This window comes from Bubalus kerabau, chromosome 1 (genome assembly GCF_029407905.1).
Source record: "Bubalus kerabau isolate K-KA32 ecotype Philippines breed swamp buffalo chromosome 1, PCC_UOA_SB_1v2, whole genome shotgun sequence".
In the NCBI taxonomy this organism is placed as follows: Eukaryota; Metazoa; Chordata; class Mammalia; order Artiodactyla; family Bovidae; genus Bubalus; species Bubalus kerabau.
In genome coordinates, this window is record NC_073624.1 from 43664517 (window position 1) to 43681068 (window position 16552).

At 37.7% G+C, this 16552-nt stretch overlaps 1 protein-coding gene across 4 annotated transcripts in view; it reads right to left on the bottom strand.

Annotated features, from left to right (window-relative positions):
• AMN1 (antagonist of mitotic exit network 1 homolog) overlaps nt 1–16552 on the bottom strand; it is a 73588-nt gene that overhangs the window by 31807 nt on the left and 25229 nt on the right. For all 4 annotated transcript variants that reach the window (XR_008712142.1, XM_055573383.1, XM_055573361.1 and 1 more), the window contains 4 exons: nt 4816–4948; nt 3184–3328; nt 600–817; nt 231–287 (listed from right to left, as the gene is read on the bottom strand). Coding sequence is in view for 3 of the 4 variants with exons in the window: in XM_055573361.1 (XP_055429336.1) it covers nt 231–287; nt 600–817; nt 3184–3328; nt 4816–4948 (553 nt within the window). In the remaining variant the exon portion in view is untranslated. The remainder of the gene's footprint in view (nt 1–230; nt 288–599; nt 818–3183; nt 3329–4815; nt 4949–16552) is intronic.

The following is a 16552-nucleotide window of genomic DNA, read 5'->3' on the forward strand; positions in this document are numbered from 1 at the left end:
CTGGAAAATAAGAACATTTATTGGAAGTAAAATGGGTTTTTTATAGAGCATACTTCATCTCCTAACTTTACCAGTTTTTTTCACTCTGGAATAAAGAGGCTGAAGGGAAAAAAGTCCTTGGAAATACCTAACTGAGAATAAGGCACTGGTTGTCTTCTAGGTTTAATAAAGAATTTCTGAGGATAATATAAATTCAGTTATCATCATCTTTATAGATATTTTTAAATTACCTCTAATTTATTGGCACAAGGTCCACTAACAAGCGCAACCACACCATGGTCAGATACCTAAGCAAAGGGAAAAAGAACACAGCACATAAATGGAGATGATGGAAGCATATTTTTCTACAAGTTATTATTTAGATATTGTTTTATTTCCTCCCATTCAGCAAACATGTATTTTAGCCACCACATACCTTCCACCCTTACTTAAAACAATTGAGGGGAGGGTGCCAAATTATATTGCAATTATTTAACTATCAAAATATGAAGTCAATAATTTCAGCAACAACAAAAAAAATTATGTTCTGATGAGTTATGGAAATATACTGGGCAAATAAATACATACAGTCTCTACATTTCAAGTTTTATTTCATTTACCTGAGTAGCTGAAAAATCAACACACTGCAAAAATGCGCAGTTTTCTCCTAATGCCTGCAAGGACACATCAGTAATACCTAAGCAGCCTCCTAAATCAATGATCTTTAACAGCCGGCAATTGAGTGCAAGAGCAAGGACTCCTTCATCAGTGAGATTGCAGCATCTTTTCAAAGAAGCTTCATGCAGGTAAGAACAAGATGAAGCCACAGCTTTTATTCCTGAGGGAAAATATAATTCCATATCAGTGAGCTATAGATGTTTATATATGAGAAATGTGACTGATTTTTATTTTAGTAATCACCAGTACTGATACATCCAATTAGCCTTTTCCAAAGTAGTTCATATGGGGAATATACTATTTTTCTAGTGATGCTGTCATTATTTAAAACTCTTTTAGAATGTTTCAAGAATTCTCTATACAATCTGTAGTATAGTCCTCAGAATATCTGCAATTAATGACATGCCTTTTTATGATTAGATTTGCTTTTAAGAAATGACCAAATATCATTCAGAACCAAATTAGGTAATTAAATAGCAATGATTCTCCTTTTTGTTAAAAGTTTTAAAGTAATAAAGTTAATTTTCTTGTAGACTCTGAAAAAAAAAAATCAAAAGTTAAATGCCGCAAATGTCTTAAGTAATAGCTTTCATGCTTATTCTTAGAAATCATACCCATGTTTCTGTGTTTTCCCCTCCCTCTTTGATTCTACCCTTTCCTACCACCATGCTCCTTCTCTGTTAGCCTGGATGAATCTTAAATTTTACCGAGGGTCAAGAAAAGAGAGGCCCTTAAATCCAATTAAACTGATGTAAAAGCACTTTGGTGACAGGTATGTGATGATGTGCCATATAAATAAAAAGAGTACTGAAGGAATCCTGGGCCCTTCAGTCATGGACAAACATTATAGCACTGTTAAAAGACACCTTTATGGGCAAAATACACAAAATGGAAGATGGTAAATTCGTGTGTAGGTCATTTTTATTGTTTACTATGTCTTAAGAAAGAACTCTTGGTTTATTCATTAGTGTTCAGCATGAAAGTTCTTTTAGAGAGTCAGTATTTGTGTAAACATTTTAAAACTTATGCTTCCTTGCAGTATTATGAATATCCTAACTTGCTAACCAAGCTAATTGTAAAATAGAGCCAACTACCTACAAAAGTTTCCAGAAACCTAGGTAGCCAAATAACTCCCTCTTTCTTATATTGAAAAGAGTAAAAATTTTATATTTTTAAGAAATGGTAAAAATCCATTAATTCATGTAACAGTCACACTGATACATGCAGTCTGCCTGGTTATAAAACACTGTAACCGGACAAGGTCGGTACCAAACCCAATTTCAGCTTCCTGCCACTCAGAAGGTCAAATCTCAAGAGACAAGTGTTGGTGGAAAACTTAAAGTTGCTTTAGTCAGGAAGCCGGCAAACTGGGGAGATGGTAGACTGACGTCCTCCAGAGCATCTCCAAGTTGCCAGTTGGAAGATAAAGGTTCTAAAGCATATGTGAGGGAGGGGGCTGCAAGGTACACAAGCAGTTCATACACAGTTCTCAGATTGGTTGGCATCAAGGTAAAGTTTCAAACATCACCAGTCTTCTGGTTTCAACTGGTCTGGGGGCTACATGCTTGCAGTCAGCAGTTTTCATCTGGTCTGCTTCCTGTGAAAACAACTTAGGAGTGTGTGTTAGACCTTTATATCTTTCAGAGAACTGGGCATTTGGTGATTTTGCTATGTGACTGGTTTATAGTCTAAATTGTTTCAGCTTCCCTGCCAATGTCCTTGAAGTTGGTATCTGGAATTAAGCAAGCAAGATTAGTTCTTTCTTAGTCAATTAGTCATTGTCTAAAACAGTTTTGAGGCATGCTTAGGTCAGCGGGAGTGGAAAATAAATGTTTCAAGTTTTGTGCAGCTCAAAATGGGGCAGTTCTGGCTACAAAACTATGTGTTATACAGGCTGATAGGAGAGAGCCTAGTAAATATTTGCTAATGATTTAACTTTCTGTTGTAATATTACAACAAAAAAGTCTTAACAAAGTTATGAACTGGTCATTTCTTGTTTCACTATACTAGGCAAAATATTTAAAATATTTATCTAGCCATGTTTATTTTAAATATGTTTAAAATTTAAATAGTGACAATGTTTTTCCTAACTTTCAGCACTGATAATAAGCAAGAATTCTAATTAGGATTCTCTAGCTTATTTTGAATATTTTTATTGATAAATATAGTTTCTATTTCTTTGACACATTCATACTGTTCATGGGGTTCTCAGAACTGACTCATTGGAAAAGACCCTGATGCTGGGAAAGATTGAAGGTGGGAAGAGAAGGGGATAACAGACGATGAGATGGTCGGATGGCATCACCGACTCAATGGATGTGAGTTTGAGCAAGCTCTGGGAGTTGGTGATGGACAGGGAAGCCTGGCATGCTGTAGTCCATGGGGTATCAAAGAGTGGGACACGACTGAGCGACTGAACTGACTGACTGACATCTTCATACTATCTTTTAATATATCTTCCCCCTTCTCTGCTCCAAAACTATGGTGAATAGTTTCTACCAATTCATTCAGTGTTAATAAACATACCTTTTGAAGTTATGGAAATTCTGTTTTCTTTTGAGGAATTTAAATTTAATTTCTTCAGTTTTCTGCAGTTACATAGGTGCAGGAGAGCAGTATCTGAAATATCACAGCTTCGTAGATCTAGAGTTTGGACTTCAGGATGTAAAATCTATAATACATACATTATTTTGAAAAATTAAAATTTCCTATAAACATAAATATTTATTCCATATTCAGTGTTTTGATGGTCATAACAGAGAAATGGCAGGTGAAAACTATAGCAAAGAATACAGAAATGCATTTGTGTGAAGACAGATACAAAAAGCAGAAAAAACCAAGTCTACTTCCAACTGAGGGTGCAGCTTATAGTGTCCCCAAAGTCTTGTTGGGACACAGAGCTCTGAGACAGCTGGTACAGAATAAGAACCCATTAGATATGGAAGCAGAACCAAGGTAGTGGGGTGCTTATCCTCTTCCAGTAGTTTCTGACTATGATGAGAGATTCTAGCTATGTGCCTCTTTGTTCAGCAGGTACAAGTCTTTAATCTCTGTAGGCAGAGAGTGATGATAGTTGCAAACCCATTTTACAATTAAGAGAACTGAAGTTCAGTGTCAGAAAGAGTGGCAAAGATGGTATTTTTATTCAGGCCAGAAGCTTTACTATACATTCTCCCTTACAGAATTGTTAATTTTAGCTTAATTAGGGAAAGGGCTTCCTGGGAAGCTCAGTTGGTAAAGAATCTGCCTATCATGTGGGAGACCTGGGTTCAATCCCTGGATACGGAAGATCCCCTGGAGAAGGGCATGGCAACCCACTCAGTATTCTTGCCTGGAGAATCCCATGGACAGAGGAGTCTAGTGGGATACAGTCCATGGAGTCGCAAAGAGTCAGACACGACTGAGCAACTAACATACATATAGGGAAAGGGAGTAAGTATAAGTTAGATGGAGTGAGGTAGCCAGAAGAAGAACGAAAAGAGTTTAGAAGAATGATTTTTAACTGATTGTTATCCTTGAATGGATAAAATCAATCTAGTAGGCTATGATCAACATTTTTTAATTGAAATAAGACATACTAGAATAAAATAGAAAATATCCAAGTGTACTGTACACTGTGCTGTTACACGTAGGAGTGGTTTGTGTCCTAGAGTCACAATGTAACATTCATATTTCTTCTTGTGGGTCTTTTTTTTTTTTTGCCATTTGTTTTTTCACTCTGCATTTTAATTTTTTCTAGATTTACTAAGGTATACTTAACCAAAAAGTTTAACATTTCTTGAAAATATGCAGTTCATGGATGTTGGTACCATGAAGACAAGGGGAATAACTGAAGGAACAGTGGGAGAAGATTTTTAATTTTTATTTTATTTGTTTTTTGGCTGCTCAACATGTGGGATCTTAGTTCCCCAACCAGGAATGAAATCTGCACCCCCTGCATCAGAAGCGTTGAGTCTTAACCTCTGGACCCCCAGGGAAGTCAATGGGAGATTATTTTAGAAGCTATTACACAGGACATTATGGTTATCTGGAGAAAAAAAGAACTTTAGTATATTCTAAAATTACTCATCCTAATATAAAACATTGTTCCAAAAATCTGAAACCATAGCTGACCAGTAAAATATAATAAGCTTGCTTTACAGTTGTATATTTTCTTACCTCACTTATGTTTGAATCTGTTATCTGCCCCTGCACGCTCATAATTTTGATGAGTCTATCTTTTATGTTGGGTGGCAAAGGCTTAATGTCTGTGATATATCTAGAAATATTCTTCATGAAGCACCAAAGGCATCTGAAATACAAATACAATACAGTAAATTACACTATACAGGTATTGACTGCTAATATTTGTTTAATGCATTTGTTAGCACTTAGTTCTTTCATAAATAAGAAAGAAAAAATGGGTGCACATTTTATATGAATATTTACAACTTAAGCTTGGTAAGATTCAAAAGCCTCAGTTATGAACAAGTTGCCCTTTTCCTCTACAACTTTTTCTCAGCATCCATCACTTACTAAAATGCATTCTGAATGACAAAGAATTTTTCTTAAGTCAGTCTCTCCAATTGCTAAGACATACAGTTACTACCAAGCTTTTAGTCACATACATTCCTAAGTAAACATTAAACTAGGGCCTATTAATTGACAAATTTTATGTGTTAATCCAACAAACTTGCTTTCACTATTTTTCTTAAAAATTGTACAGGTATAAGACCCAAGAAAGAACTGTAACCACAAAGATTTCACAAATGGTACAAATCAGAGAGAGAATAAACTTAGTGCCAGTATTATATATCACAGAGTTATCAAGGCAGGCAACAACCAAGACCCATACAACCAACATATTTCATATTGATATGTGGCCTGAAATTCCAACTATCTGAGATACTTGTATGTTAAATAAATACAAATCTTTCTTAGTTTCTGCCTACAAATACTTTCACATGTACACACTTGAATTTTTTTAGTGCAGTCTTTTTCTTTTTCTTCTTTTGGTTGCCTCTGCCTTTCTTTCTCCTATCTTTCCCCCTTCCATTAGTTTAGTTCCTCATGCTATTCCTTGTATATTCTTATTTTTCCTGTGCTTGTACACACACACACACACATTCACTCACACACACACATTCACTCACACATGTATCTATGTTCTCACACATACTTTTACAAGTTAGGGTGGGGGTGGGGAGAGATCACTGTTTCTTAGAATGGCATCAGTGTGTACTCACTTTTCTACAAACTCTTTCATTTAATAATAATTCTTTAAAGCATCAAGTATAGTTTTAATTCTCCTTTAGTGGCTAAATATTGTATTTCATAGTGTGGATGACTTAGTCATCCCCTATTGAGGAGCATTCCACTGTTTCTAGGATATAACATATGTTGTCAGATTATTTTCTTCATATTTCCATCAGAAGTGTTGGAGAGTTCCTTTTCCTCTACATCACTAAGCAACAGATGTTATTGTTCATTTTATTTATTTTTCCATTTATTTTCATTATGTCCATTTCCCAATCTCATCCCCCAGCTCTAGGAAATCATTCTAATGTCTAATGTGTATCCTTTTGTTGTATGTATCCTTTTAGCATGATTGTTCTATGGATGTATTTCTAATTTATGTGTGTGGTATTTGTCATAGATTAGTTTTTCACTGAGCACTATTTTTACCATCTGCTTACTCTTAAATGTTGACAGATCTCATGGGTGAAAACTAGTATCTCATTACTAATTTAATTCTTATTTCTCTAATTTCTAGTAAATTTAACATCTTTTCATAAAGTTCTGGCTATCTAGATATTCTTTCCTCAAAATAATCTATTCATATCTTCTATCTATTTTGCTTTTTACTTGTATCTATGAGCTATTTTTGTGGTCAAATACATAACTAATTTTATATGTGCTCTATAAATATTCAGAAAATGTATATTTTCTATCTGAGAGTTGTAATGTTCTCTTTCTGTGTTTTATATATGCGTGTCTAAATATCTCTCTCTGTGTATGTACATGTATGTGCATATAAATATATTATGTGTGTTAGTGTTAACCTCTCAGTCATGTCCAACACTTTGCAACCCCATGGACTGTAGCCTACCAGACTCTTATGTCCATGGGATTTTTCAGGCAAGAATACATTTCCTTCTCCAAGGGATCTTCCCAATCCATGGATTGAACCCAGGCTTCTAGCATTGTAGACAGGTTCTTTACCATCTGAGCCACTGTGTATGTGATTATTCATTGATTAGTATCTTTTATTTCTTCTATGTTCTTATTCTTTCTACTAAATCTGTAGAATTCTTAGTTTGCAATACTTGTATTAAAAAAAAAAAAAGTTATTTATTTGGCTGTGCTGGGTCTTAGGTGCATCATGTGGGATCTTAGTTCCTTGACCAGGGATGGAAGCCATGCTGCTTGCAGTGAGAACATGGAGTCTTAACCACTGGACCACAGGGAAGTCCCTTACCTTTCATTTTTTACTTAAAAACTCTCTTGTAATAGATTTTTGTAACTGTCAAGAGTGGCACAGAATCTGAGAGTTGATCCTACTTACCAGTTTATGATTTAGCTTTATTATCATTTTATGAATGCTGGCAGAAGAATGCTGGGTCAGTGAAAAATGACTTTATTACTCAGGATAAGAGCAGTAGCCAGGGATCTTCCCTGGTGGTCTAGTGGTTAAGAATCTGCCTGCCAATGCAGGGCACTGGGGTTCGAACCCTGGTCCAGGAATTAAGAACCGACATGCTGCTGAGCAACTTAACCCCATACTTCACAACCATGAGCCTGTGCATCCTAGAGCCTGTGCTCCATAACAAGAGAAGCCACAGCAATGAGCAGAGTAGCCCCTGGTCGCTGCTACTAGAGAAAGCCCATGGGCAGCAACAAAGACCCAGCTCAGTCAAAAATAAATAAATTAAAAAAAAGAAAAAGAGTAGTAGCTGGAGCTTCATGTTTGTGTTGGTTATCCATGTCCCAGGTCCTACAGTATAATGTAGGAAGGTCGGTCCAGATAGATGTTTACTCATGTAGTGGGTTGTACAAGACAGAAACACTGAGCTTGAGGGGGTTCACCATTTTTATAGCAACCAGAAGCAAGACTGCTCTTTTTGGAAGGAGAAAAATACTTCATCTCTCAAGGCTGTTTACTACAAATGCAACCTTGAGAAATGGCCTAGGTAATCAAGGCCCTGCATTCTTGGTACACCCAGCAAGAATGTGCAGGTCCATGGTGTTGCCTCTTCCAACAATCCACCCCAGTAAGTTCTTGGCTTAATTCAAATATTCATGGAGGTATGCCACTCTTTATCAGCTACTTTAATTTGACCAACAGAGGCTAAAACCTAATCTGTTCAATTTGCCTCTTAAAGCACTTAATTAAAGCTACTATCAATAGCCAACACATTGGAAAAGACCCTGATCCAAGGAAATATTGAAAGCAAAGGAGAAAGGGGTGGCAGAGGATGAGGTAGTTAGATAGCATCACTGACTCAATGGACATGAAACTGAGCAAACTGTCGGAGACAGTGGAGGACAGAGGAGCCTGGTGTGCTACAGACCATGGGGTCACAAAGAGTTGGATATATGACTTAGTGAGTAAACAACTATCAGTGTTATGGTCTTTATAGACTGGGACCTGGGGACTGGAGACGATGAAAAGAGGGACGCAGGGGACCCAAGTCTCGAGTGAAACAAGGGTGCTTTATTTGTGGCAGAGTGTGCTTATATATCCCCATACAAGGAAGCTTTAGGCAGCAAAAATAAAGTTGAGCAAAAACAGAACCAGGTGAATAACAATCGTCACAGGGCCAAAAGACAATCCATATCTGAGTAATAGGGACATGACTGAATAGTTTACGTTAAAGTAAAAGGTCACTGAAGGGAATCCATGTATGTGCTCTGCCTCATGACTTCAGACCTAAGAACTGCGTGCAGCTCTGTTCATTCCTGTTTTCCAGGAATTGATGAGGAACAGAGGGCCCTTGAGAAACAGCACACAAAGGAAGAAAACAACATGTTGGATTCCTTAAAGTTGAATGTCCCCTGACATATCAGTAGTACTCCAAGTAGCAGGATAAGGCCAACCTGCAGTAACGACCTCAAAAGTAACTGCTGGGCCCCAGATTCAGCTAACTGTGAAAAAGTGTGGAGTGGGGGAAGGGAACCAGTAGGTGTTATTTTCAACACACAGGATGTGGTCAAAGTCCAGTCTATCACCTCTTATGAAAGATACAAGGGAATTTAGGTGGTTATTTCAATGACTACATTTTTCTTTCTTAGGGCTTTTAATTTTTTAAATTTATCTGTCATTTTTATCTACATTCATCTGTTAAGAATAACTGTTCCTTTGTTTTTGAACATTTCCAATATATTTGTTTTAAAATATCTTTCAAGTTATTCTACTGTCCGAAGTTAATAAAGTGTCAATTGTCCTATTTTCTGTTGAGTCTCTTTCATGCTATTTTGTTCTTTAGGTACTTTGTACATTTTGACTGTTAACACTTCTTTGGCAGAAGTAGTTTTGTGTGAGAATCCTGTGTTCTTTGTGTTGTGAAAGCAAACCCCATGGTGAAAGTCTGAGTTTTCCTCCTCTTAAGGACACTGTCTTTGTCTGGTTGAATTGCAATAACAAAATGCCATAGATTGGATAGATTTGTTAAAAAAAAGAACTTTAATTTTCACAGTTCTGGATGCTAGAAGTCTAAGATCAAAGTGCCAGCATGGTTGAGTTAGGGCTCTCTTCCTGATCCACAGCTGGCACCTTCTCTATGTGTCCTCTTATGGTAGAAGGGGCTAGGGATTTCTCTGGAGCTTCTTTGTAAAGACACTAATTCAATTTGTAAGATTTTGAAATGGAGCAGGACCCTATTGTCCTTACCCCTACCCCATGTCCACTGTCTGCCTTTTGTCTGTGGAAAACTTTAGTCAAAGAGAAAGTTTAATCAGAGAAGTGAGAAATGTGGAAAACAAAGAAAAACAGTCAAAAGAGACCAAATAATAATGTAGGCATTAAGCAGTCAAGGACCTTTAGTTCTTTCTCAAGGGCTACAGATACTATTCTGAGCCATATCCTGTGAACTGTCTTATAGATATTAAAACATAGGGGTGAAGAAGTTAACTACATAATGACCAGACTGTACCCATGACATAAGCTGTCACAATTCCTAGAACTGGCCTCAAAGAAATGGTAACAAATGGATTTTGGAACTGAAGATTAACTGTACCAAAAACAACCAATTAAAACCAATTAAAAGACACTTGCTCCCTGGAAGAAAAGCTATGACAAACCTGCTGCTGCTCCTGCTAAGTCGCTTCAGTCGTGTCCAACTCTGTGCAACCCATATGGCAGCCCACCAGGCTGCCCCGTCCCTGGGATTCTCCAGGCAAGAACACTGGAGTGGGTTGCCATTTCCTTCTCCAATGCATGAAAGTGAAAAGGGAAAGTGAAGCCACTCAGTTGTGTCTGACTCTTTGTGACTCTAAGGACTGTAGCCTACCAGGCTTCTCCATCCATGGGATTTTCCAGGCAAGAGTACTCGAGTGGGGTGCCACTGCCTTCTAGATTAGCCTATTTTGCACTTTTCATATTGGAGAAGGCAATGGCACCCCACTCCAGTGCTCTTGCCTGGAAAATCCCATGGATTGAGGAACCTGGTAGGCTGCAGTCCATGGGGTCGCAAAGAGTCAGACACGACTGAGCAACTTCACTTTCACTTTTCACTTTCATGCATTGGAGAAGGCAATGGCACCCCACTCCAGTGCTCTTGCCTGGAAAATCCCATGGATTGAGGAACCTGGTAGGCTGCAGTCCATGGGGTCGCAAAGAGTCAGACACGACTGAGCAACTTCACTTTCACTTTTCACTTTCATGCATTGGAGAAGGAAATGGCAACCCACTCCAGTGCTCTTGCCTGGAAAATCCCATGGATTGAGGAACCTGGTAGGCTGCAGTCCATGGGGTCGCAAAGAGTCAGACACGACTGAGCAACTTCACTTTCACTTTTCACTTTCATGCATTGGAGAAGGAAATGGCAACCCACTCTAGTGTTCTTGCCTGGAGAATCCCAGGGACGGGGAAGCCTGGTGGGCTGCCATCTATGGCCAACTCGCACAGAGTCGGACAGGACTGAAGTGACTTAGCAGCAGCAGCAGCAGCACTTTTCATATAAATGGAATTATAAAATATGTGATAATTTATTACTGGCTTCCTTCACTTAACATTTTCAAGTTTATCTAGTTGTAACATGTATCAGCACTTCATTCATTTTTACTGTCAAATAATATTCCATCATATAGATATACCACCTTTTGTTTATCCATGCATCAGTTTATTGATACTTAGGTTGTTTCTATTTGGGGGCTATTATGGATAATCCTGCTACAAATGTTCATGTATGAGTTTTTGGGTAGACATATGTTTTCATTTACTTTGGGGACATATCTAAGAGCTCACTTGCTGGGTCACATAAAACTTCTGAGTCATACAGTAACTCTAAGTATAAACATTTGAGGAATTGCCAAACTATTTTTACAAAGTGGCTACAACATTTTATATTCCTACCAGCAATGTATGAGGGTTCCAATTTCTCAACATCCTTTCCAATATTTGATATTATCTGTCTTTTATTTTTGCCATCCTAGTGGCTCTGAAGTAATAATAGCTCATTATGGTTTTGACTTACATTTCACTGCTAGTTAATGACGTTGAGCATCTCTGCATGTGCTTGTCAGCCATCTGTATATCTCCTTTATAGAACTGTCTATTTAGATCCTCTTCCCACTTTTAAGTTGGGTTTTTCTGTTTATAGGATTCTTAGTTGAGATTTTTCTTTCAGCACTTTAAAACATGTTATCCCATTGTTTTCTGCTTTCAGTGTTTCTGAAGAGGAGTTCATTGTTAATCTTATTAAGGTTCTCTTATACATGAGTAATTTTTCTCTTACTGTTTTCAGGATTTTCTTTTGGCCTCAGCATTTTACTATTATATTTTTGTTTTGTTTTTGGCCATGTCATGCAGCTTGCAGGATCTTAGTTCCCTGATCAGGGATTGAACCTGGGCCCTCAGTAGTAAGAGTGTGGAGTCCTAACTATAGGACAACCAGGGAATTCTCCTGATATGTATGTTTATATTTCTTTGTATTTATCCTAAAAATTCATTCAGTTAATTTCAATTCACTGAGTTCCTCGGATGTGTAGATTAATATTTCTCATTAAATCTGGCTTTTAGCTATTATTTTTTCAAGAATCTATTTTCTTCTCTTTCTCTCTTTTTGTTTTCGTGTTCCCATCACATGTATATTGACATGCTTATCCCGTACTCCTCTGAGGTTCTGCCCCATTTCCTTATCCTATTTACCTTCCATTCTTCAGATTGCATACTATTATTTATCTTCAAGTTCATAACTCTTTATTCTGCCAGTTCAAATCTACTGCTGAGTCCCTTGAGTGATTTTTAAATTTCAGTTATTGTAATTTTTCAATTCCAGAATTTCCATTTGGTTCTTTTTTATATATAATTTATATTTCTTCATTAATTATACCTCTAAAGTAATAGCCTCTATGGTGCCAAGATAGGCACAATAAAGGAGAGAAATGTATGGGACAACAGAAGCAGAAACAATTAAGAAGACATGGCAAGAATACACAGAACTATACAAAAAAGATCTTAATTATGTGGATAACCATGATGGTGTGATCACTCACCTAGAGCCAGATATCCTGGAGTGTGAAGTCAAGTGGGCCTTAGGAAGCATCACTACAAACAAAGCTAGTGGAGTTGATGGAATTTCAGCTGACCTATTTCATATCCTAAAAGATGATGCTGTGAAAGTGTTGCACTCAATATGCCGGCAAATTTGGAAAACTCAGCAGTGGCCACAGGACTGGAATAGGTCAGTTTTCATTCCAATTCCAAAGAAGGGCAATGCCAAAGAATGTCCACAGCCTTTGACTGTGTGGATCACAACAAACTGTGGAAAATTCTTAAAGAGATAGGAATGCCAGACCACCTTATCTGTCTCCTGCAAAATCTGTATGCAAATCAAGAAGCAACAGTTAGAACCAGATAGAATAACAGACTGGTTCAAAATTGTGAAAGGGATACATCAAGGCTGTATATTGTCACCCTGTTTATTTAACTAATATGCAGAGTACATCATGTGAAATGCTGGGCCAGATGAAGCACAAGCTAGAATCAAGATTTCAGGGGAAAATATCAATAACCTCAGATATTGATATTATCTGTTACATGCAGAGGACACCACTCTTATGGCAGAAGGTAAAGAGGAATTAAAGAGCTTCTTGATGAAGGTGAAAGAGGAGAGTGAAAAAGCTGGCTTAAAACTTAGCATTTATAAACAAAGATCATGGTATCCAGTCCCATCACTTCATGGCAATGGATGGGGAAACAATGGAAACAGTGACAGACTTTATTTTCTTGGGCTCCAGAATCATTGTGGATGGTGACTGCAGCCATGAAATTAAAAGACGCCTGCTCCTTGGAAGAAAAGCAATGACAAATCCAGACAGCATATTAAAAAGCAGAGACATTACTTTGCCAACAAAGGTCTGTATAGTCAAAGCTATGGTTTTTCCAGTAGTCATGTATGGATGTGAGAGCTGGACAATAAAAAAGGCTGAGTGCCAAAGAATTGATGCCTTTGAACTGTGGGGCTGGAGAAGACTCTTGAGAGTCCCTTGAACTGCAAGGGGATCAAACCAGTCAATCCTAAAGGAAATCGATCCTGAATGTACATTGAAAGGAGTGATGCTGAAGCAGAAGCTCCCATACTCTGGCCACCTGATGCAAAGAGCTGATTCATTGGAAAAGCCCCTGATGCTGGGAAAGATTGACAGCAGGAAGAGAAGGGGACAACAGAGATGGTTGGATGGCATCACTGATGCAATGGACATTCATTTGAGGAAACTCCAGGAGATGGTGAAGGACAGCAAAACCTGGTGTGCTGCAGTCCATGGGGTCCCAAAGAGTCACAAACCACTGATCAACTGAACGACGATCATGATTTTATCTATATCATGAGACATTGTCATCATACCTTTAATTCTTTTTCCTTTTTTTTAAAATTGAGGTGAAATTCACATAATATAAAATTAACCTTTTAAAGTGTAAAATTCTTTGGCATTTTGAATATTCATGTTGTATAAACACTACTTCTATCCACTTATAAAATCGTTTCATTAGCCCAAAGGAAAATTTACATTTACTAAGGAGTCAGTTTCCATTCCTCTCTTTCCCCAGTACCAGGAAACCATCAATGTGCTTCTTTTGCTATGGAATGTTCTATTTCAGGTATTTCATATAAATTTATTCATATAAATGTGAACTTTTATGTCTGGTTTCTTCCATTTAGCATAATGTTTCTCAGGTTCATCCACATTGTAGCATGTATCAGTATTTCATTCCTTTTAATGGCTGAATGATATTTCATTGTATGGATATACCACATTTTGTGTATTGATTCATTGGTGATGGACATATTGGTTGTTTCCACCTTTGGATTGCTGTGATTAGTGTTACTATGAATATTTGTGTAGAAATATTTGAGTACTCGATTTCAATTATGTTGGTTATATATCTAAGAGTGAATTTGTGAGTAAAAATGGTAATTCTATGTTTAACTTTTTGACGAACTGCCAAACTACTTTTACCCTTACTTCTGTAAGTATGGCATAATTTAGTTCTTTGAACATATTTTGAGTAGTTTTTTAAGACTTTGCTAAGTCCAACATCTGAGTGCTCTTAAAGGTAGTTTCTGGTAAATAAAAGCTGTCACCATTGTCCTGGGCCTCCCCCTTAGGTCCAGGGGTCAGAAAACTATGACCTATGGGCCAAATCTGGCCTGTTATCTGCTTTTATAAATGAACTTTTCTTAGAACACAGCTATGTCTGTTCATTTATGTGTTGTTTATGGCTGCTTTCACACTATAATGACAGAGCTGAGACTGTATTTCTTGAAAGGCTGAAAATCGCCAATACCTACCTTAGATAATGTAATACTATGAAGATTAAGCCATATGTTTTTACTGACTTTTGGACTATTGCCAACTGCCTAGTCACTTGGTCTGCAACTTGGAAGACTACAGATGGGCAGATTAAAGATATTCCTCTTTAGGACTGTGAACTATAGAACAAATTATAGCTGATATATATATATATATGGCAATGGCTCATTCTCCAGTGGAATGGGCTGGGATGACATTGTTAATTATGCCCTACCCAGATCCCTGTCATTTCTACTGGAAATTCATCATTATGCTGAACATGGTGACACGTCCACCATCATGGCTTAGGAAGTAAGGATTACACGTGCCTGATGTTAAAACTACCATTACATGCCAGCCTTGTGCCTCCTTTCCAAAGTTAACCTGTTGTCTCCAAGTGAAATAGGCCCTCTCACTCCTGACAAGCTGACTATATTGAACCTTTGACCACTTGTCTTGGCGTCTCCACTGATGCCTCTTGTTGATATCTTTTCAGTTTATGGTGTCACTGTTCCAATCCGATCAACCAACTCCAGCCACAATGACCATAACATAAAATGTATTATGTTTTTGGCCTTTTAGACCATATTCAGTCAGACTGTGTGATATCTTTTAATGCAAAGGTGCACTCAATACTGGACCAATAGTCAAGGTATTTGATGGACACTTCATATCCCTTATCATCCTTGAGCTGTTGGTTTCAGTAAGAGATAAATGGAGTTTTTAAAAAAGCCAACTAGAGAGATTTCTAACTCTACCTGCTTCACCTTCTCCTGGTCCATACATCTAATGAGGTAGTTTGGTCACTAAATGCGAGCATCCACTGAAAGAGTTCACATCTTCTTGGCCACCTTCTAGACAAAGATTAGGATGAAAGGGGTTATCTTGACTTATTTTGAAATTTTAGAATTCTACTTTTTACAGGCTGTTTGGTGGGGCTAATGGTGGCTTCTGGGAGGGCTCACAATGTTGAGTACTTCTCAGAACTGCTGCTTCCAATGTCAATGTCCTCACAATTGGCCAGAGCCTCCCCTTGCCTCTGCAGGAGAGCCTCTAATACTAGCAGCTAGATGCAGAACACTCTGAGGTCCTTGAGGATAGTACAGTTACAAGATGTGAGATGCCTGGGACCCTAAATTACCATGTGCAGGAAAGCCATCAGCCAACTAAGACTATCCACACTGGGTATTTACATGAATGAGAAATAAGCATATTGTGTGTGACATTGCTAAACCCTTGGAGTTTATTGGTTATAAATAAGAGCCAGTATTACCTTAACTAACATTAGTCACTCTCAAAAAAGGAACAGAATTTTGCTCTGACATTTCCTGACATTTTTCTTTTCTCTAACAGCCACCCCAAGCCAGCCTTGTTGGTACACCTGAATGGCAACCTGCCCAAAAAGGAGCTTATGGAATTCAAACTTAATCTGGTTTTAGTCACTTGGTTTCTCCTTTCAGACTGAACTGATACTAGATCAGAGTCACTAGAGTCTAGAACTAGATCAGCAAACTATAACCCATGGGTTGAGCCTGATATTTTGCTTGTTTTTGTAAATAAAGTTTTACTGAATCATAGCCATGACAGTCTATTATATATTATCTATGGTTGCTTTTGCTCTACAAAAGCTCTCCTACAGAGCTGAAAATATTTCTCTTTGGCCATTTATAGGAAAAGTTTGCCAACCTCTGTCCTATGAAAATAATGACCATTTGGTTGAATAAACTGCTCACTAAGTCTCCCTGAAGTAGCCCACGCCCATCATGGTGGGAAATATAATGGATCTCTATAACTTTTGTAAAAATACTCTTATCCCTTCTGCACTTGACCTCTGCTGAGTAGGAAATGATTGGAAAAAAGTGATAGCATGTGGTAAGGGGCACACCAATTTTGTGATCATAAG